General features: G+C 56.0%; 2 protein-coding genes and 1 long non-coding RNA gene across 6 annotated transcripts; 1 reads left to right on the forward strand and 2 right to left on the reverse strand.

Annotated features, from left to right (window-relative positions):
• Positions 1 to 1728: 1728 nt before the first annotated feature.
• On the reverse strand, positions 1729 to 8856 carry LOC142033153 (multidrug and toxin extrusion protein 1-like). 2 transcript variants are annotated; one of them, XM_075032868.1, is made up of 18 exons: positions 8623 to 8856; positions 8112 to 8294; positions 7908 to 8009; positions 7653 to 7721; positions 7227 to 7375; positions 7066 to 7108; positions 6892 to 6936; positions 6410 to 6507; positions 6115 to 6212; positions 5477 to 5590; positions 5290 to 5357; positions 4918 to 5026; positions 4683 to 4758; positions 4535 to 4604; positions 4069 to 4201; positions 3606 to 3700; positions 2959 to 3106; positions 1729 to 2570 (listed from the first exon to the last, which is right to left on the reverse strand). In XM_075032868.1, the coding sequence occupies exons 1-18, from the start codon at positions 8839 to 8841 to the stop codon at positions 2350 to 2352; spliced, it is 2040 nt and encodes a 679-aa protein (XP_074888969.1). In that variant the 5' UTR covers positions 8842 to 8856; the 3' UTR covers positions 1729 to 2349. The 2 variants fall into 2 exon arrangements, with proteins under 2 accessions (XP_074888969.1, XP_074888970.1); XM_075032869.1 differs by having other exon boundaries at positions 1730 to 2570; positions 8112 to 8291; positions 8623 to 8784.
• LOC142033158 (uncharacterized) lies at positions 8254 to 13472 on the forward strand. Its single transcript, XR_012651092.1, has 3 exons — positions 8254 to 8351; positions 9155 to 9256; positions 13346 to 13472. It is a non-coding gene; the product is annotated as an uncharacterized LOC142033158 (long non-coding RNA).
• Positions 9632 to 20417, reverse strand: LOC142033154 (multidrug and toxin extrusion protein 2-like). 3 transcript variants are annotated; one of them, XM_075032872.1, is made up of 18 exons: positions 20252 to 20417; positions 18034 to 18135; positions 17424 to 17492; positions 16909 to 17057; positions 16707 to 16749; positions 15937 to 15981; positions 15429 to 15526; positions 15084 to 15181; positions 14640 to 14753; positions 14333 to 14400; positions 13359 to 13467; positions 12888 to 12963; positions 12498 to 12567; positions 11706 to 11838; positions 11197 to 11291; positions 10870 to 10951; positions 10187 to 10467; positions 9632 to 10077 (listed from the first exon to the last, which is right to left on the reverse strand). In XM_075032872.1, exons 1-17 carry the CDS (start codon positions 20363 to 20365, stop codon positions 10232 to 10234), a joined length of 1701 nt encoding a protein of 566 aa, XP_074888973.1. In that variant the 5' UTR covers positions 20366 to 20417; the 3' UTR covers positions 9632 to 10077; positions 10187 to 10231. The 3 variants fall into 3 exon arrangements, with proteins under 3 accessions (XP_074888973.1, XP_074888974.1, XP_074888971.1); XM_075032873.1 differs by having other exon boundaries at positions 9632 to 10467; positions 15429 to 15508; XM_075032870.1 differs by having other exon boundaries at positions 9632 to 10467.
• Between the last annotated feature and the right edge of the window lie 402 nt (positions 20418 to 20819).

Below are 20819 nucleotides of genomic sequence, written 5' to 3' on the forward strand. Positions count from 1 at the left end.
GAGAGGAAAACCCTCTGGCACATCTGTCCACTGCTCCAGTTCTCCCATGCTGGGGCATGGCATGAATTTGCTTGTGGCCAAGTGGCTGTTTGAGTTTCCACGGTCACTGTCAGGCTCGTGGCTTTGTGGCAGAGACAACCTGGCAGTGGGTAGAGGGCTGAGGTCTTGGGTGTTTCTGATGACAGGTTGCTGAATGTCCTTCTTATGTCTCACTGCTTGAAATAATAGACTCTGTTCCTCCTGTCCTGGACCCCAATGTAAATTTTGTGGGAGAAGCAGGACTGCCCCTGGGGAAGAGAGGACTGCTGCTGTTAACATTGCAAGGGTGATTGCACACAACCAGCCTGAGCAGCACCAGTTCAAGGAAGCGAGCAGGTCCTCACTTATTTCTGGGTAGTTTTTAAAGCTGCTCTTTGCTTCTCTGCCCTTGGGGAGCAGAGCAGCTGCTCCAGGTGTGAGAAGCACCGTGACCAAGCTTTCCCGGTGTCCTGGGGGCTGCCAAACAGAATTTAAGAAGTGCAGCTGTCACCGTGCATGATGTGACCTGCCTGGGTTGTGTCCCTCGGGTAACAGCGGGATGGGCGCCTACCACAACAAGCACAGCTTTGAGATCTTCTCCCACCGCCATGCCTGCTTGATCAAGGACCTGAAGATGGAGGTTGTGAACAAACTCCGGTACCTGCCTGGCAGCCAGAAGAAGGTGGACTGGGCCAAGTTCTTCCTCTTGAAGTGATTTAACAAGGGCTGAGTGGGACTGGTTATCTTGGCCCTGCTTGGGATTGTGGCAGCAGTGGTGGCAAAGGTGAGCTTTAGGTCTTTGCTTTCTGCATGAGCGCGTGTTTCCCAACTCTGTCCCCTGAGCCCCACCTGGTCTCAGCCTCCGTTGCCCCGTTGCCTCAGGCTCTGCTCCCTCCCTGTGGGACTCAGCCTTGTTTCTGTGCCTCTCTTGATGGTGTCCCCCAGACGAGAGGGACAATCAGCAGTCAGCAGCATGCCGGACCTGTAACTCGCCACTCGCTCCCTGCAGTCCTAGTGCTGAACAGTTTTTTGCTGCAATTTCTTTTCTTCTAAGGCAGCCAATGCACTGAAGAGGTAGAAGCAAATGAAATGTACCTAAAGCAGAGAAGTCCCAAGCTGCAGGCTCTAGCTCCTGCTGAAGCACAGGAATTGATTCAGACCTACACCACCGGTCATGCCTCAGCAGTGAGTGGCGGCAGATGGAAGGAGGCAGCACCTGCCCTGCTTTGCAAACGGGAGAGCATCTAAAAGTTCTTGGGAATGGGGGAATCATTTGTCACAAGGGTATCAAAACAAAGCCAGCTGTTACTGACCTTGTTATCTACATAACACCTCGTGTGATCCCCATAGAAAGCTGTCTCATACCAGCAATAAGCCTAACAAAATGTGGGTCTTACGGATGGGGACAGTCGAGGCTGGTTGTCCCCAGCAGCCTGCCCAGAGCAGAGCGAAAGAGCCTCTAAGAACCTGCAGCATCCCATCCTTGAAAGGACTCACAACCGAACGGATGATGTCTCATTGCATGGGAAACCACCTTTAGCCATCCAAGGTGCACAAGGGCTACCTGAGGGGCCAGCAAAGGCTTTCTGAGCTGTGGCCACACTCTGCCCCGAGGACTCGAGGAGTGCTGGGGACCATCGCACCGCCGGTGCACTACGTGTGGGGCTGCGTGCCAAGAGGGGCATTGCTGCGACCAGAGTCCCAGGTCTGGGGAAGTCCTTGGCCAGAGTGGCTGAGCAGCCAGCCATCTCATCTGTAACTGAACTCCCATTTTTTTATTGGTTTTCTGGTAGTCTTTTACCTTCAGACTTGTAACTGGAAGCTGACCTTGCGCCTTGCTGAATAAAACCTTTGTTTTACTGTGAAGGCCACCTGGGGCAGGGCGAGACCCATGTGCCCCGGGCTCCTGCATGGGCTGCAGCCCCCAGCATCAGATGTTCCCCTGCTCCCAGCCTCTGCCCAAAGGAGCCAGCCTGTGTCCAGCTGGGTTTATTTATTTGGCATTTGTCACAGAGCAGCAGTGTGAGCTAGGCTGTGCCCAGCTCCAGTTGGCAGGTGATAGCTGGCAGCGCAAGCTGGAGGGTGTTACTGCATGCTTGCTGTGCATCGGGCAGCCCAGAGCAGCATTTTGGTTATTGGAACAGCCGTAGGGCCTGTTCCTGAGCGACGTCTGAGCAAAGGCTGCCAAACGCTGACGGGGGGGACCCTTTGGCTCCCGTGGGACAGGCATGTGCTGGATTATGTCACTGGCCTGTCTGTGCTTCCTATGTCCCATCCATCAGGAGGGGCTTTCGCTCCCCAAAGCAAAGTCCCCGCAGTCCCCGGTGCGAGTCAGTGTTTGCCGGTCATCAGCTTTATGACAATACCGAGTGCAAGTATTGCAATGGCCGCAGCCACCGCCAGCCCACGCCGGATGATCAGCTCTTTGGTGGCCATGGTGGTGGCCGGAGGGGACGTGGCAGGCATGTCTTCTTGGAGCTCCACCCGGTACGTTGGTCCTTCCATCCTGGTGATGCCCGTGAGCACGACGCTGTTGTGTGCATCCACTCCCGCTGCAAGGAAAACAGGGCAGCGTCACTGAGGGCTTTTGGGGGGGGGATTGAGGGGTTTCTTGGGACGGTTTTGTTTGAGGTCTGAAAGCATGTTATGAACAGCCCAGAGCCTGGAGATCTCCAGCCCTCGACGGAGCTTCGGTGGGACCTGGTGTCTGCAAGGTGAGAAGTGCCCAGGGTACCCCATCCGTCCATCACCCTCCCGAGCCCACCTTGTAATTAGTGTTTTCCCAGTAACTGAGGGCATCACCAGCACTACACTGCACACCCATTTTGTGGGCTTGTTCCTGGCTTACGTGAATCCTCGGGCACCCTTTCCGGACCCAAACCCACCACCGTACGCAGTGCCCAGATCCCCCATCCTGCCATGCCCAGCTCCTGGCCATACCTACGCAGCCCCGCACTGCCACACCAGGGGGATAAGCGAGGGGCGGTGGGGCTGGCCCCACACCAGAGGGAAGTGCCTTGCAGGAGGGTTCGGGGCCTGAGTTCAGCTCCTCCGGCGGTGGCTGGGTCACTCCTGCGCGGCGCTGAGCCTGGGGGAGGCAACGTGCTGGGTTTAGCCGGTGGCGCGTGACGTGGGAAATCCCCACTAAGCAAAGCCAACATGTCACCTCTCGCAGGGTTCATCTGGCTGGAAACGGCACGGTGTAGCTGAAAGATACCCGAAATGTGAGGTGCTGGCTGGTGGAAGCCCTGGAGCTACTGGGGCACGAGGTGATGCTCAGGGCTGCAGGGTTGAGGTAACCTCAGTCACCCCGTCTTTGTGCTTCGTGTCCCCAGCCAAGGGTGGCACAAGGTGCAGAGGGAAACCTTGAGGCTATTGAGTGCATATGTGTGGGAGGGAACTGAATACAGGGATGTGGCCGCGGTCATGGGAGCACTGGGTTTTGCTGGGGGCACTGGAGGACAGCCCTGGGCAGCGCTGGCCTGAGGGGTTGAGCCCATGATGCTGTCTAATCCCGCTGCAAATCCAGCCAAGGCACTGAGGACCTTCCCACTGGCAGTGAACGATGCTGTGGGCGTGCGGGTTACCTCCTCGGCTGCCTTCCTCCAGTCCATGCGGGAGATGTAGGTGATGAAGCAGGTGCAGAGGATGGAGACACAGATGAGCATGCTTAGCCACAGACCTGCGGAGCACACGCCGGCATCAGCCAGGTGCCACGGCTGGAGCAAACCCAACCGAGACAACATCTTGGGACAGCGAGCCAAGAAAGGGGATGTCACCAAGGTCAGCAGGGACATGGGGATGGGACGGCTGTGGGCGCCTGCTGCGGGGCTGCCCGGCAGCGGTTGCTTTTTCCCAGTACAATTAAAAGCTCTCGGTAGTTGCAAGGGCCGTTGCAGTCCACCCCAGTGTGCCCAGTCCCCAGCCAGGTAAGGAGAGCAGAACCAGACAGGAGGGTCATGGTGAGCCATCGGTGGAGCTGGGGCAGGGAGCTGCATCTACGCGCGGGGGATTTGGGGGCATGCAGAGCTACGTGCCCGGGGTTGGTACCTATGACGCCAATCCTGGCCACGAAGAGCAGCACGGCTCCCAGGGGCAGGCCCACGCCGTAGTAGCTCACGGCGTTGAGGATGGCACCAAATTTCTGCTTGCCTATGCCTCTGAGCACCCCACTGCAGGCACCCTGCCAGGGAGAGGGAGAAAGGCTGGGGCCGGGAACACCGCCTTGGCCAAACTCGGGGCTCTGCTGCTGCCCGGGGGCTGGTGAACCAGCCCAGTGATGAACCAGCTTCCCGCCTCTGCCCCGTTATTTCTGTGTCCCTGCCCAGTCCTGTGGATCATTAGCTTTTTACACACTCAGTGTTTTCTAAGGGGTGATCCCAGGAGCTTTGCAGGGTCCCCGTGTGTGTGCCGGTGCTCGACCGCAGCCTAAGGGACCCTCGACCGACTGACCTGCGATGCTGCCACTCAGCACCGAGGTCCCCTACTGAAAACAGCAGCGTCCCCAGGAACTTACACACATAGCTTCAAACAAGTGGAAGACAACGTAGACAGGTATGACCCAGGCCACCAAGTCAACAATCTCCCTGGGGACAGAGAAGAGCCAACGATTGCTTTTGGGAACCAACCTCCGCGCACCGAGGCCAGGAGCCAGGGGCACTCACTTGTCGCTGGTGAAGATGTATCCCAGCACATCCTTCGTGGCGGCTAAAATAACCCCCATGGCTATGCAAAATCCTCCTGAAAAACAGAGCAAAGCTCTGAGCCCAGCCCGGCTGTGAGCAACTGAAGGGAGAGAGCAGGATGTGTGCCACAGGCAGAGGACTGCAAACATTCCCTGCTCCTGCTGTGCCTGGAAAGAGCCCTGGGAAAGGCTTCCCGGCACGCAGGTGGCCTGACCTGTGCAGAGCAGGCTGGTGGTGGAGGATCTCTTGGCTGTTTCGGCGTCGCCGGCACCCAGCGCGTTCCCCACCTGCACGCTGGCGGCCGTGCCGAGCCCCAGGGGGATCTGTAACCACAGGGCTGAGGCTCGCATGTGCGTCTGGGTAATGGGGCCATTGCAGTGACAGTGGAATAAACACCCAGCAGAGAGGGGGACGGAGTTCAGGATTTAATTTAAAATGTCTCCGTAGGAAGGATAGGCAGGAGCAGGGAGAGGCTTAAGTGCAGAGGGGGAAGACGGGGGTTTGCTGGAGCTGATTTTTGCTGGGTGTCTGTCCTGGGACTGTCCCTGGGGAGCCCTGGTCTGAAATAATAAACCCCAGCCCTTACCATGAAAGCAACAACGGACACTTCGTAGATGATGGACTGGACGGAGAGCTCTATGACGCTCAGCAGGCCTGGGGAAGAGGAGAGGGTCAGCGCCGGTGGAGAGCCGCTCTCGGCCCCTGCGACCACTGCGGACACCACTCTGGGTCACAGCCTGTCCACCTCCTTGCAGCTCCCCCTCTCCACTGACCTATCAAGAAGCTCCCGATTTCATAGGTCCACCACTCAATGCATATCATGAGCATGCTGGGGACAGCCAGGGAGGTGAAACTGTCCCACTCCAGCAGGCACTCACTGGACCAGCCTGTAGGGAGGAGAAACATCACTTAATGGATGACCAGACTGGCCACGTCTTACACTCTCAAGAGCACCCGAGGCAGCTGGAGGTGCCGTTCCTGTTTGCAGAGCCACCAGGGTAATGCTCCTCAGCTCCGTAGGACCTCCAGCAGCACAGCGTACACGCTCTGCGGATGCGGTCCTGTGGGCCACAGAGCGGTGCAACCCTCAGCTCATCGCTCCCGGAGCAGAGTGTCTAAGGACAACCTTGTGCTTACGTCTGTGCTCATCCGGCTTTGGGGCTGAACTCTGCAAAGCCTCAGGAGAAAGTTTCATTTCTCCAGAATTAATGTTTACCACCCGGCACAGTGGTCTGCCAAAGCTAGCGCATGACGTGGTACCACCGAAGCAGCACTGCGTTCCCAGGGTGTACCGGGCTGAGGTTAATATTTCACCATCAGGACTAATCGAATTCACTAGATAGAAGTGGTGGAAGGTTCACGAACACTAGTGTAAAGCAGGAACTGGAGGGAGCTGGGGAGGTGCCCTTACCTCCCCAGGTCTTCACGTGGAGTTTCTTGCCTATAATATACAGGAACAAGAAAATGGTTTGTGAATATTGAGCAACGGTGTTGGCCCAGGCAGAGCCCCTGCAAAGGAAATGAGAAAGGTCGTCGGCATCCTGTTCATGCCTCCCCGGCCTCGGGGTGCCGGAGCATAACATCCCGCCGTGCCCCTGCGAGTGCCGGATGCTCGGCCACGCCTGGTGGTGCTGATGTCCCTGAAAAGTCCCTTGCTGTTACCAGGTGTTGTGTTTTCCCCTCCATGGGACACGGGTACTACTCACGTGATGCCCAAGTGGAAAACGTAGAGGAAGATGCAGTTTGCGATCACGTTGATGATGTTGCCGAAGAGCCCGCTCAGCACCAGTGGCCACATGATCATCTGCAAAGAGGAGATGGGGATTACGGCACTTTCCCAAAAGCTTTGGGAGAGACGTGCGAAGGTCTCCGCCAGCCCCACGCTCAGCAGCTTTCCCAGCCAAAAAATAAATTTCCGATGATGTCGCCTGCTTGGAAAATGAGTGTGTTGGAGGTAAATCCCTGATGTGGGGAAGTATGAAGGGAGGTCCGTCAGGTAAATGGATACAACTGGCTGTAGGATGGGGTGATATCCAGCATCAGAGCTGCTCCGGGGTACCCAGGCAGCGCTGGGGATAAATGCTGCCTTGCTACCAGGAACGGTGAGAATGAAAACCCTGGGTGCATGGGTGAAGGGAGCCCTGAGGTGGGGCTGGCCCTCCGTGGGTGCGAGGGCTGCAGGACCCACCTGGTTCTGCAGGTACCTTGTCTCCAGGTTATACAGAAAAACTGCCTGAAAAGGAAATAGGTGGATGAAATGAGGGCAGCATTGAGCAGGGGCTGCGCTGCTGCAGCGGAAAATAGGAGCAGGATGGCCGGTCCCCGAGTGTGGCCAGCATTCAGGGTCCCCACAGGGACTCACCGGGAGAGCAGGGACAAATGCCATCACGTAGCGTTGGGTTAACCTGGGGGGACATGAGAGGTATGGTTAGCGAGGGGCCACAGCCGTAGCTACCCTCCTTGCAGACCCACCATGCTGGGGAGGGACAAGGCAGTGGTATCTGGTCCATGGAACCACCGGACCTGGAGACCTCAGGGTCCTGGCGGACGAGGAGCAGGAGCTGCTCGATGTTGATGAGGATGGCACAGCAGGGGAAGCAGCAGAGCAGGACGATGAGGGTGGCACGCTGCAGGATCACCCCCACGCGCAGCAGGTTCTTGCTGCCGTAGGTCTGCAAGGTGAAGAGGGTGGCAGTGAGCGCTGCTGCACTGGCAGCATGCTGGTGCTGGTGGGACGGGGACCCCACGGAGCATGGAGCAGCCCTGACCACCCGGGAAGTATTTGGTATTTCAAGGGGAGCATGGAGCTCCCTGTTATGGGATTGCTGCTTGGGGACAAGCTTCCCTAGCTCGCAGGTGCAGCCAGGGTTCCATGCAGTGCCTGGGCAGCATCAGCCGATGCTGGAAAACCCCGTGTCTCCAGGACAAGTGCCAGGATCTCTTACCCACCTGTGATATCAAGGTGTCACATGCCGAAGACAAACCGTAACCTACAGAGATGGCAGTAACATTTATAACCTGGAAACAGGAGTTAAAAAAAAAAAAAATTTAATGTGAGCATTTAAGACTTTTGGTAGGGAGAAGTACTAAAAGGAAATGCAAGAGTCTGAAATCTCCTCTGTCTTTGTCCACCTCCATTCCCGTATCCCATCCCAGTGTCAGCAGGTGAGAACTGGTGCCAGGGCAGCCCCCGAGAATGCTTACAGCGATGGCCAGCGTGACGGAGGCCAGCTCGACCTTGCCCAGGTGGCCACAGAATATGGAGCTGACAAGGTGTATCAGGAAGATCAGCAGCTGGATCAGGATCTAAGCGCAAGGAAGAGGAGAGGTGAAGATCAGAGATGGAGGTGAGCAGGGCTGGCCATGCTGGGGAGGGGGGGGGAAGCGCTCACCTCCCGGGGTCCTTACCAGCGGCCCCGCCAGCACCAGCAGCTTCTTTGCGTCTTCCCAGAAGGTATCCGGGACCAAGCGCCGAAGCCAGCGGCGTTTCTTCCCGCAGTTACTGGGTGTGAGATCGTGCTGGCCGGCGGCCATTGCCTCACTGAAGCCGTTCTCCTCAGGGAGGTTCGCCTGCTTCATGCTGCCGCTCTGCTATGGGAGTGAAACAACCCCTCTTCCTCCGCGCTCTGTTAAAACCACCTCGCTAGGGTGAGCAATGTGTAACCACGGTGGGGTGAACTTCAGCCAAGGGCTGGACGAGCCAACTGCATGCTTCCTTGCTGCCGGTAGCTGGGTCAGCGATGGGAAGCGCAGGCAGTGGGGCAGGGCAGGGCACGGAGCTGGGAAGCCCAGTGAGGGTCCTGTGCACTGCTGCGGGCAGCGCGGAGGAGCCCAGATGTGCAGCGCAAGGCGCTTGCTGCCTGCCCTGAGCCAGCGTAGGGGCTGAGCCTTCCCAAATCGCTCCCGCGCACCCTCGTACCTCTCTCCTGCTTTGCCGCGGCTCCACCAGCCAGTGGGCTGGAGGGTTGTTCTCCTCTTCCAGCAACGGTGGAGGATTCATGGGTCTGTTTGCGGTCTCCCGTGAGCTGCTGCCGGCAGTGGTGGAGCCACTGCCTGTCTCAGCCCCTCTCATCACAGCATGGCGGTGGCCAAGACAAGCTGGCCCCATTGGCTCCAGCTGTCGGTCTTGCAACAGCATGGCAGCGTCAGGTTTCACCGGCGCTGCTCCGCCAGGCCAAATATAGCATCCTGCCTCGGCCCACGGCAGGGCAGGGGAGGCAGAGGGGCCCCACGGTGCAGACCCTCTCCTGCACAGAGCAGGAGGTGGGCTGAGGGAGCCCATGGGGCAGAGCAAGGCAGGCTTCCTCTTCTCCCCAGGCTCCCATCCCAAAACTACTGGGATTCTGAGCAGGGCAGTCTGCCACATCCTCCCTAAATCTGGGACAAAGGCTGCTGAGGTCGAGGTTGATGGCTGTTTCAAGCTTCTTTTTGTCACATCTTTTTATTGCCAGCACCGTGTGCCACGCACCAGCTTTATGTGGTATTTACCTCCACCGGCTGAGCACGTGCCACACCACAGAGGCAGTGGCCTCGCTGCTGTCGCACTGCTGCAGGTAAGAGCCTGGGACAGGTTGCAAGGGGCTCGGTGCTGAGGGCAGGGGCATTTGCATTAAGATATACAGCAGTTCCCTGATGGCTCTGTAGGGTTGTGTACCTCACCACCCTCTCCCGTGCAGCTCAGCAGTGGCGTCAGAGCTTTTGTACTTGAGGGGAGCAGCATGCTCTGTGACCCCAGCTAAAACAAGCCCCTGACTGCTGCTGTGCCCAGAGCCAGACCCAAACTGCAGGGCCAGGAGGCTGAAGCTATGCCCTGCGCAAGCCTGTCATGCTGCACAAACCAGGCATGCATCTCTCCTCTAACAGCTTAGTCATGGTGATGACCCGGGTCATGCTCACACCACATTAACAGCCCAACATTTACTCAGAAAACTTTATTGTATCAAAATCCCACCTTACAAAAGTGCAAAGAAGAGTTGCTTTAGGCCCTGTGCCTGCCACACAGCAGGGAGAGCAGGGCCAGCAGCCAGCACCCAACGCCCCAGCAGCAGTTAGAGAAGTCGGCCATCTTCCAAACAAAATCAGCCTCGCTCTGCGCTGCTGCAGCAGTAGCAAGTGGGCTCTACCACATCAAGATACTGGCACTGACTGGTGCGTGAGGAAACCTGCAGTGGGCAGCAAGAGCCTCTGCCATTAGCAAACAACAGGGACAAATGCCCCCAGGGAGTAGGAAGCAGGACAGCAGCACAAGGTCCCTGTCTCCTTACTGGGTCAACCCCAGGATACACTCCCGCCTATCATGAGTGACATCCCAGTGCAGGGTAGGAGAGGGACCAGTTCTCAAGTACTTTCTTCCCAGGTGCCACCTTTAAGAACTCTGCATGTGGGATAAAACAGTGTGAGTTAACCAGAAACTGAGCAAAGTGACTCTTTACAAGGAACTGAGGGGGAATTCCTTCCCCTGCACCATCCTTCTGGGACATTACCACGTGCCCTCCTGCTTTGTGCACAGTTCCCCAGGGTCACTGGTTCTAGCCATTGCCAGTCAGGAGCCGGACCAGTATGCCCACCAGCAGGACAGCAATGGCAGCAGCAGCAGCCAGCACACGGCGGATAATCAGGGCCCTCCATACCACAGCAGGAGGAGCAGGGACAACAGCAGGTGCCTCCTGTGTGATGAGCTGGTGGTCAGGTTGCCTCTCACCCGTCACGATGCTGTCAGGCAGGACTATAGTTTCCACGGTGTCTGTGTCAACGGAGATGTAATCTGTGTAACAGAAAGGTGAGTGCTGTAGGGAAGCCAAGCTGCAAAGTCAGGACATCGCAGTCTGATGCTGCACAAGCGCTAGTGACAGTCCCAAGGGTCCTTTCCCAAGTCTCAGGGACACGCTGCAGCAAAGTGGCAGGTGTTCCCAGGTAAGGCAGACACTGGCTGGCAGTCCAGGCTCTTCCCTGGAGCAGCCAGGGTGGTGACAGGGGTAATGGGGTATCCTGTACCCCATTACTAAGTACAGGAGAAGTGCCACTGGCCTGGGACAAGCACCAGACACTGTGCTCTTCCCAGCCTTCTGGGCCTGCAGGACAGACACAGCTGCTATGACTGTGAAGGAAAGGAAGGGTTGGGTGGAGAATTCAGGCTCCCTCCCTGTTGTCAGGCCCGGTTACATACCCACAGCAGATGTTTTGTTAGCAACCGTGCCATTGGAGTTCACATCTTCCAGTTGTTTTTTTGGTCCAGCTCGGACTTGAGCCTAAAAACATACAGAAGGAGTTGCTCTTCTCAGAGCAAGGGTGTCCTGCCCAGCCAAGCAAACCTGAGCCTCCTCCCTCCACTCTCCCAATACAAGCAAGCTCAGCACAAACTTGCTCTTCCACTGCAGAAGAGGGACAAATCCCGTTTCACTTTTGCCTCCCCCCAGAGAGCTATGGCGTTGTACTGGGACAGGAACTCACTTAGCACCTTTTAAGAGTTACTAGAGAGAAGCACAAGTCTCACCTCTTCTGCAGCTTTCTTCCAATCCATGCGCATGACAAAAGCCGAGAAGGAAAGGGCTTGCAAAGAGATGCAAATGATCATCCCCACCCACAGACCTGCAGCAATGGAGAGTTACTTCAGGGAGGGCTTAAGGAAAGCCTGCTTTTGCCAGCCACTGCCAAAATGCCCAAGGACTTCAGTGGGGTCAGATTATTGCCCCATGTCTAACCCAGTCTTGATGGGAGAGCTGCCCTGAGGGGCAGCAAGAATAAACAACTCCTGGGGGGGGTCCTATGCTGGGAGCAAGCCTGTGTTTACTGGGATGTCTCAGCCCCTATTTGATGGAGGCTACTCGGAGCCTGCATGAGCTAAACACTTGGGTGTGCAATCCAGCCCCACTAAGCTGAAGGAGGATCTGAGCACAAGTCCAAGCGCTGAGCCTTTGCTCAAGGCACAGGGTTTGGCCCAGCAGCAGTGCTGGCAGCTCATACAAAGCCAGGCTCTCAATGCCAAATGGAGGACGCATGTACCCAACACTCCCATCTTAGCTGCGAACATCAGTGAGATGCCGATGGGCAGGCCGATGGCATAATAGCCGATGGCGTTGGCGATAGCACCCATCTTCTGCTTTCCTGTTCCCCGCAGCACACCACCACAGGTTGCCTAAGGAAAGCAGACAGAGGAATCAATATATACAGCACATGCTATGGAAGGTACCACAGGAGCTCTGGGGTATGGCATGGCCCCATGAATAAGGGAACCCACAGCACTGTTCCGCAGAGTCAAGAGAGACCAAAGCCTCATCACAGAGCACACAGTGCAGGGCTCCTCTCATTCCAGCTGCCAGCCCAGGTGCAGAATGTGGAGCTGTCTGCAGACAACGAGAGGCATGCCAGCAGACCCCATACTGCTTTCCACATTGCCTGGGTCCCTCTCTCAGGGACATGACAGGAGACAACAGACTGAAATTACAATCTAACCATCTAACAAGTTGTATGAGCACTGCCACTATGCTGGGAGGACCTGGTATCTCTGAAGTTCCAGCTGCTCACTTGTGCTGCTCTGACAAGCTAGTAGAAAGCTGAAGCCTTGCCAGTAGAAGAGAGGGAGAAGCTGGGTTGCTCTGCAGCAATGCCAATGGGTAACTACAAGCACAGGGGACACTGAGGTGCTATAGGTAATGCAAGCAGCTGCTTTGACAGTTTATCAGTTTGCTTCTCTCTATCATTTTAACATATCAAGAGTGAGCTAGAGGCAGCTTTGCACTCTCCATTGCACCCCCACCTGCAGAGAGGAATTGCTCCACATGCTGGAATACTCACTGCTGCTGCATCAAACAAGTGGAATGGAGCAAAGATGATCATCACTTTGGACACCAAGATAACGATCTCCCTGTTGGGAAGATGTACGTACTGATCAGGGAAAGCAGCACAGCCTGGTCTCAAGGGACTGGACTCATCCAGCTGCAAAGCCTGATCCCAGCACATAAGACTTGAGGGGATGCGTGCAGCTTGGGTACCACCATGGTAGTGTCCCAGTGTCAGAAGCATCTGTGCTGCCCAGTGACACCAGGCAGTTAGGAGGAACCTTTGGGGAACATGTTTGCCAGGAGGAGGTTTAGGAACTCTGTCAGCTGCTTCTGAGCAGCTCCTGGGATACAAATCATACCCTCTAAGAAGGTAATAATATTCAAAAGAAAGCTGTTAACCCACTTGTCACTGGTGAAGATGTATCCCACCACATCCTTCAGGGTTCCCAGTAACGTTGCAACCACCACAGCAAAAACTCCTGAGAGAAAAAGAAATAGTCAGATTGCTTGCCTCAAGGGCAGCATGTCCCGCTCCTGACCCAGGCCCAGACCTCAGGGGCTTCATATGCTGGGGACTGGACTTGGCTGACCTCCAAGTGATACTGCAGTAGAGGACAAGTCTGTTTTCCTCACTTTCTCCTCAGATACTCCCTCTACCTTCTGGAGGTGGAGGACAGAATGCTAAATTGTATTTTTAACTATCAAAGCCTTTGCAGCAGGTTTCTAACAGAAGAGAGGAGCCAGGATGTCACCTTTCCCAAACAGAGGGTCCAAACAAGTGGGTCTGGGTTCCTAGGGTGGGTCCCCAGCCCAGTAAGAGGGGAATTGAACGGTTTACTGATAATTTATTCCACTCTGCAGCACCTGGACTGACCTGTGCACAGCAGAGCAGTGATGCAAGAGTTCTTGGCTTGCACCACATCCCCCGATCCCAAGGCATTGCCCACTCTGACACTCACAGCCACGCTGAAGCCCAGAGGCACCTGAGTAGCAGGAGACAAGGAAGAGGTGAGTGGCAACAGAGCCTGTAGCAATTTTCTTCCCCAGGAGGGAATTTGGGGCAAATTGGCATTGCTGCAGTAAAGGGATTTTCCATCTGCAGCACAGCCCTGGCTGTGCGCCTGCACAGCAGGCCTGAGAGTCATCACCTGCCTGGCACCGATTCCTGCTTCCCACCCCTGCTTCCCTCCCCAGCCTTGATCTGCAGGGCCATCGTTTGGAGGCTCCTCCCAGGCTGATCTTGGTTTAACACTGTCCTGATTTCAGCTGGGATAGAGTTAACTGTCTTCCTAGTAGCTGGTACAGTGCTATGTTTTGAGTTCAGTATGCAAAGAATGTTGATAACACTGATGTTTTCAGTTGTTGCTAAGTAGTGTTTAGACTAAAGTCAAGGATTTTTCAGCTTCTCACGCCCAGCCAGCGAGAAAGCTGGAGGGGCACAAGAAGTTAGCACAGGACACAGCCAGGGCACCTGACCCAAACTGGCCAACGGGGTAGTCCATATGATGTGACATCCCATTTAGTATAGGAACTGGGAAGTGGGAGCAGGGAATCACCACTCAGGGACTAGCTGGGTGTTGGTCAGCGGGTGGTGAGCAATTGCACTGCGCACCATCTGTACATTCCAATCCTTTTATTATTACTGTTGTCATTTTATTAGTGTTACCATTATCATTATTAGTTTCTTCTTTTCTGTTCTATTAAACCATTCTTATCTCAACCCATGAATTTTACTTCTTTTCTTGATTTTCTCCCCCATCCCACTGGGTGGGGGGGAGTGAGTGAGCAGCTGCGTGGTGCCTAGTTGTTGGCTGGGGTTAAACCACAACAAACACACTCAGCCCTTACCATGTATGCCGCAGAGGAGAGCTCATAGATGACAGACTGTGCCCCCAGCTCCACCACACTGAGCAGCCCTGGAAAAGATTCATCGCTTCCTTCATTAGGTCAGAATTAAACTTCTCCTTTGCTGACAAGGAGGCAGTGACTAGAGAGTTCCCATCTAACAGATGCAGCATCCTGCAGAACCAACCCTGCAGGCGAGGAGGCTGCTGGCAGCAGGTGCTCAGGGGACATACTCAAAAGGCAGCCATCAGAGCAGGCATGACTGGAAGACAACCTGTTGAACCAGAGGAAAAATAAGATTTGGACTCACCTGCCAAGAAGCTCCCAATCTCAAAGGTCCACCATTCAATACACATCATGAGCATGCCGGGTACCGCCAGCCAGGTAAAGGACCCCCAGTCCAGGAGGCAGTCCCTGGTCCAACCTGCAATGAGGAGGTGAAGCAAAATGAATGCATGTTCTCCCTCTCCTCCCCTAAAGGGGGGAGCCATATGCTCTTCTGGACACTGTCTGAGGACAATCACCACCGCAGCTCACAGGGCATCAGCCTAGTCTTGCTGCTGTACCATGATGCATTCCTAAGACAGGATGATCAACAAGAATGTACTTGGAGCTACAGCAAAGGCCTTGAGGACCTAGCTACAGCATGTTCCTGCCGTGAGGGGATGGTAATCCCTTTGTCAGGTGCTGGTGACAGTGCCAAATCCCCAGGGCCAAACACTGGTATTTTTAAAGATTAAGCAATGAACAGTACCTCCCCAGGTCTCCACATGAATCTTCTTATACCACACATAAAGGAAGAGGAGGATGGCCTGGGTGTACTGAGAAACGGTGTTAGCCCAGGCAGAGCCCCTGGGGAGAGAGACAGGCAAATTACAAATTACATCCTCCTCAACCTTCTCAGCTATAGCAGAAGAGACCTGGTGGCACCCATACAAGCCTTGCTGCAGATATGGGGCAGATCTCTCCAGCCTTATCTTTGCAGGCTGGTTGGCTGGGGACAGAGGGTGGCAGAACTGGGCACCCAGGACACCCCCCACAGCCCTAATCAAACCCCTGCACCCAGGGAGAGTCCGTCACCACCTCTGCTCACACTTACACCATGCCCAGCTTCAGCGCATATAGGAAGAAGGCGTTCATGGCCACATTGAGGATGTTGGCTGCAATCCCCGTCAACACCTGAGGCAAAATGATCGCCTGGAAGCCAAGGAGGGACTTTGGAGTTTGCTTTCCCAACACTGCCCAAAACCCATCCAGCAAATGCAGGGGAGACCTTCAGCAATGCCCAAGGAGAAAGCCAGGAAGACAGCTCCTGTTTCAGGTAGAGCTGGATTGTGTTAAGACATGCAAAAGGTAGCATGCAGGGCTCAAGAGCTGGTGCAATCAATAAAATGCAGAGTTGGGAGGTAGCAGTGGGGAAATGGAGCAAACTAAGGGTGGTTCCCATGAGCTCTCCATGCCCGGCCGGGCTGGGTGGGGGGCTGTGCATCACACATTCCTCAGCCCAGCTCTTCCCAGAACAGGATGAACTTAGATCCCCAACTTTATCCATGTTCCTAGGATTACCTTTAATCTATGGCCCTGAACCTGGCTAGTTAATACAGTACCTGACTTAGTAAATATCTTGTCTGCAGCTGGTACAGAAACGCCGCCTGCAAAAGTCAGGATTCATTTCATCAGCACTGCTGCACTATGGTTCAGCAGCCAGCTACCACTTAACACTCACAGATGGGTCCCTCCCTCAGCCCCCTGCACTGCCTTCTCAGGGTGCCCCAGCCAGGCATGCTGCCCAGCACCCTGCTCCTGTGGTCTGGTTGAAGCATGGTATCTGCCAGCACCGGCTGCACCCCAAGCCAAGAGTAATAAAAGGCGCGTCCCATTCCCACTGGGGAGGGAGATCAGTCTCCAGTTGGGAAATCTCCTTTGCTTTCTCATCAGCACAAGAGAGCCTGGAAACCTTGGAAGAAAGGATTAACCTATACACCTCATTCCCCAGGGGTACTGCTCCCCATCTTGGAGGAGCCAGAGTAACTAGCTAAGAGCCCAGCAGCTATGAGTGTGTGCAAACAGCAAGCTGCAGCCTTTATCTCAGAGCTAAGAGTGAGCCCTGGAGCCCCTGGTTCCAATGTCCGTCACCAGTTACCTGTTGTGCAGAGACGTGCCCTGCAGTAAAAGGCTTTGCACAGTAAGATGAAAGAGTGTATGTTTGCTGGTCCAGCAGCTGCTGGACAATACACATCTGTTAAGGACCAAGATCAAGGGGCACATCATAAAACCCTAAACCATGTTGCCCTGTGATCCACACAAAGACACTCCCTCCTTTCCACTAACGTTACTGAGGGATACAGAGCTTTTAACAACTTTAGCGGCAACTTACAGGAAGCGCTGGAATAAAGATCATCACGTAGACCTGAGTTAACCTGGAAAGAGAGTTGTTTCCCCAGTTAATGACACAGCAAAGCAAGAGCCAAGCTGAGCAGCGTTGTACTCAAGCTCCACAGAGGCTCAATTTCAACACTACGTGGCAACCCAGCCACAGCCAAATGCCTGATCCAGAAGGGCTCGATCTCACCCCTGACCTGGAGACCTCGGGGTCCTGTCGGATGAGCAGGAGGATCTGCTCGGTGTTGATGAAGAGCGCCCAGCAAGGGAAGCAGCACAGCAGCAGGATGAGGATCCCCCGCTGCAGGATGGTGCCCACCTGCTTCAGGTTCTTGCTGCCATACGTCTAAGTCAGGAGAGAGGACCAAGGTGAGCATTACAAGGAACCAAAGTGTCTGGGCAAATCCACAGGACCCAGGGCAGCAACAGCCTGATTAAATGCATTTCCCACACCCTGCAGTGGCTAATGCCAGGCTGGTTGGGTATAACTGGCTCTCGGGTGGATTGCACATCCCTTTGCTACCCAGGCATGACCCAGGGCTCCTTGGAGCAGCTGCAGGAAGGGAGCAGGCTCCAGTCAGTGCATCTGTAGCCCCACGCTAGCTGAAAGCTGCCATCCTTCCACCCTTTGTGCCCAGATCACACTGCACAGGAGGTGAGACACCATCAGTCGAACGCTGTCAGGCACAAGAAAGGGGGAGCTGCTACTGACCTGGGACATCAGTGTGTCGCATGCTGAGGCTAAACCAGAACCAATGGAGATGCCCGTCACGTTGATAACCTGGAGGAGAGACAAGGGACTCGAGTTGCAATGGAGGGTGACGGGACCTGGCCCAAAGCACTGTGTCCCTCCCAGCTGGGTGGGGAGACAGTTCTATGACTTTTTGGGAAGTTTCCAGCCCTTCTCTGTTTCTCAGAATAACACATTCTTGTTGCCTAAATAGCCACTTCTCTCCCCTGGTGTTGAAAAGGATCCTCTAGCAAGGGGTGAATACCTAAAGGACCATAAACAGTGCTGCTCCTAGCCACATGCACACCCCCAGGTCAGGTGGGTCCAGAGAGCTGGTCACAGGCTCCAGCTCCCTGCCCAGGTGCTGGCCTTGCACTAGCACAGTCACTGACTGCTTGGCTCCTCTCCTGCCTGGGCTCAGGGCAAAAGAAAGAACAGTTTGGTGGATGCGATGTTTGCATTGCATCACGCTGTGCTTACACGCAGGGTCCTCACATATACGTTCCCACAGGTTTTGGGTTTTTTCTTCTTTTTTTTTGGTGACACAAAATTTACACATTTTAAATCAGAGGGGGATCAGAGTAATACGTACGGACACAGCCAGCGTCACAGCATCCAGCTCAGCTTTCCCCAGGTGGCCACAGAAGATGGAGCTGACCACACTGATCAGGAACCCCAGCAGCTGGGCGACAAACTAGGATGGGAGGAGGAGGAGACAGTGAGATGAGGACCAGTTAAGACTTGAGGAACACCACCCTTCCCCCAGGAGTTGGACTATGAACTCGGGTTTCCTGGTGTCAACGCAGCACCTCGTCACGAGGCCAGGGCTCTGCTGTCCTGGGAACATGTCCTCTGGGGCAGAGGAGCCAGCTCTAGGGCTCGCACAGGCTGCCGGTGGCTTTGTCTTTCAAAGCTGGCCTCTACCTGCCCTGTGGTATTTTGGTGTTACGCAGCCAATCTGCCAGATGACCTTGTTTACATGTGGCTTAAGGGCTTCACTAGAAATCCTCTTTTCCAGGATGAAAGATGCATAGAGAGGGAAAATAAAAAAATCCCAATGTTTTTCGGCACATCTGTGCATCTGGGGAAACCTCTCCTCCCAAACTGCAGTGTCCTCTCCTCCTGGAGAGATGCCAAGTCCAGCCTGCTTGTTCCTTGCCAGGGGCTACAGCAAGGCTTAACGATGCTGCAACAGAGATCACACTCCAGACCTCATTTTTCCTTGGCAAGATGACGGCCCCTCTACAGGCGTCCAAGGCACGGAGTCATGGCACAGCTAGAACCAGATGGTAAGAGTTAGAGACATTTATACCCCCTGAGGGGTGGGCATGGCTGGGGACTATACCCAAGGTCTGCTCATGCTCCTTTTCACCCAGCAGTTGGCAAGCCAAGAGCCCAGTGCTGCTGAAGAATCAGCTCCTGTGGGGTCAGGGGAAGAACAGAACAAAACCTTCTCCTCTCCAGACGTCCCACCGCTGCCTACAGATGTAGTCCTCCTGCCAGGCATGGGCACGTTCGACCTGCTGCTGTAAGTAATCCCTGCAGCAGGGATCCGTACCTTCACAATTGTTCTAGCACAGGGTTTGACATGAAATGGGCATTAACTACTGACAGCTGCAGGTGTGGTTTTGAGGTTATCTGGGCATATAGAGAAGCAGGCTGTGCCACCGGTGGAACGGTTGAGGGTACTGAACTAGGGCTGATGTATTCAGCTGCAGAAACCGAAACCCATCTATACTTCCTCTGCTGCCCGATCACAGCAGGTCAGTGCTTTGATGTCAGGAAGGACATTTCCGAGTTCATCACTTGGTACTTATTCACCAGATAGAGTCAAAAATTCAAAGCACAAAACTTCACGCACAACAGATTTAGACCAGGGCTGTGATGCACGCTCCCTTTTGCGGAAGCCTCTGCAAAACATGCTCAGTGCTGCACCGTCGGTCCCCGACTACCAAAGGATGCATCTCCTTCCAGACTAACAGCAGCCCAGGGAGGATTTTGGGACTACTAGCCATAGGGCATCTTTGCACCCAGAGTCTGCTGGAAGGGCTGGCCAAGGAGCTGGCATCAAGCAAAACGACTTGCTTGTCACCCAAGGGGTACGCGGCAGTGCCGGGGCTGCAAATGGGTTTCCCAGAGCAATTTAACAGCTTTTCCCCCCTTCCCCAAGTCCAACGCTCTGCTTTTAAAGCCCTGCTGCCAGGCCCTGCCGGACCAGGTCACCTGGACCAAGCTAGACAGCAACAGGAATTCCTGTGGCAAAGAAAAAGCCCTCGGATGACAAATTAAGGAACGAACGGTGCCGTTTTAATTCTAGCTGTGCCTTCAGCGGGCACGGACTGCAGGAGGGAGGGACCGGGCCGTCCCCTGTCCGGCCGGGGAGGAGAGGTGAAGCCCCGGTCAAGCGGAGCCGTGCCCGGGAGGCTGAAGGGAGACGAAACAGCAGCGGCACGGCCGGGCACGGCTCTCAGCCCGCTGCGGACGCCCCTCCCGGTGTCAGCCGGGGCCCGAGATCTCCTCCACAGCCCGGGTTGGCCGGGGCACGCTGCCAGGCTCCGGGCGGCCCAGCCCCGGGGGCGGCGGCCCCTCACCTCACCTCAGCGCCGCCGACCGTTACACTCCCTCTCCGCGCGCCGCCGACCGTTACACCCCCCCCCTCCGCGCGCCGCCGACCGTTACACCCCCCCCTCCGCGCGCCGCCGCCGCCACCACCACCACCTCGGCCCGGCGCCTCTCCGGCGGGAGGGCTGCCGGGCCCCGTCCCCATCCCCTGTGTCCCCCGTCCCGTCTTTCCCTTCCCCGGTTCTCACCACGGGCCCCGCCAGCCGGGCTAGCTCACAGCTCTCCCGCCGAGCGCCGGCGGGCAGGAGGCGCCGGACGCCCCGTAGGTACCGGGCAGCCGCTGCTGTCGCCGCCGCCGCCATAGAGCACGCCACCGCTGCCGCCGCCCGCACGCCTTATGGGCACGGCCGGGGCCGCCTCCCCGCCCCCGGGGCCGCGGGGCTGCCGGCTGTGGGCGGTGCGGGCCGGTACGGTACGGTACGGTACGGTACGGCGGGGGCAGGGTCCCCTTCGCGCAGAGGGTTAGGGCTGGGGACCCTCCGCCCCACTAAGGAGGGGGAGCCCCGGTCTCTGGCCGTGGGTCGGGGACCCCTCCGTGGGGAGGCAGGAGCTGGAGACTCCCCTCGCACACGTGTTGGCCAGAGCCCATCGTGGGGTTTGGGTCTTTTTCGGGGGGGGGGGGCAGCCCCATGTAGAGACCCCATGGCTGGGGACCCCACTATGTGTGTGGGCGAGGGACTTGGCATCCTGGTGTGTGGGGAGCAGGGGACCCCCCTGTTAAGCAACATCTAGAGTCCTCCTACTCGTCAGCTATGG

Source organism: Buteo buteo, chromosome 7 (genome assembly GCF_964188355.1).
Source record: "Buteo buteo chromosome 7, bButBut1.hap1.1, whole genome shotgun sequence".
NCBI classification, from domain to species: domain Eukaryota; kingdom Metazoa; phylum Chordata; class Aves; order Accipitriformes; family Accipitridae; genus Buteo; species Buteo buteo.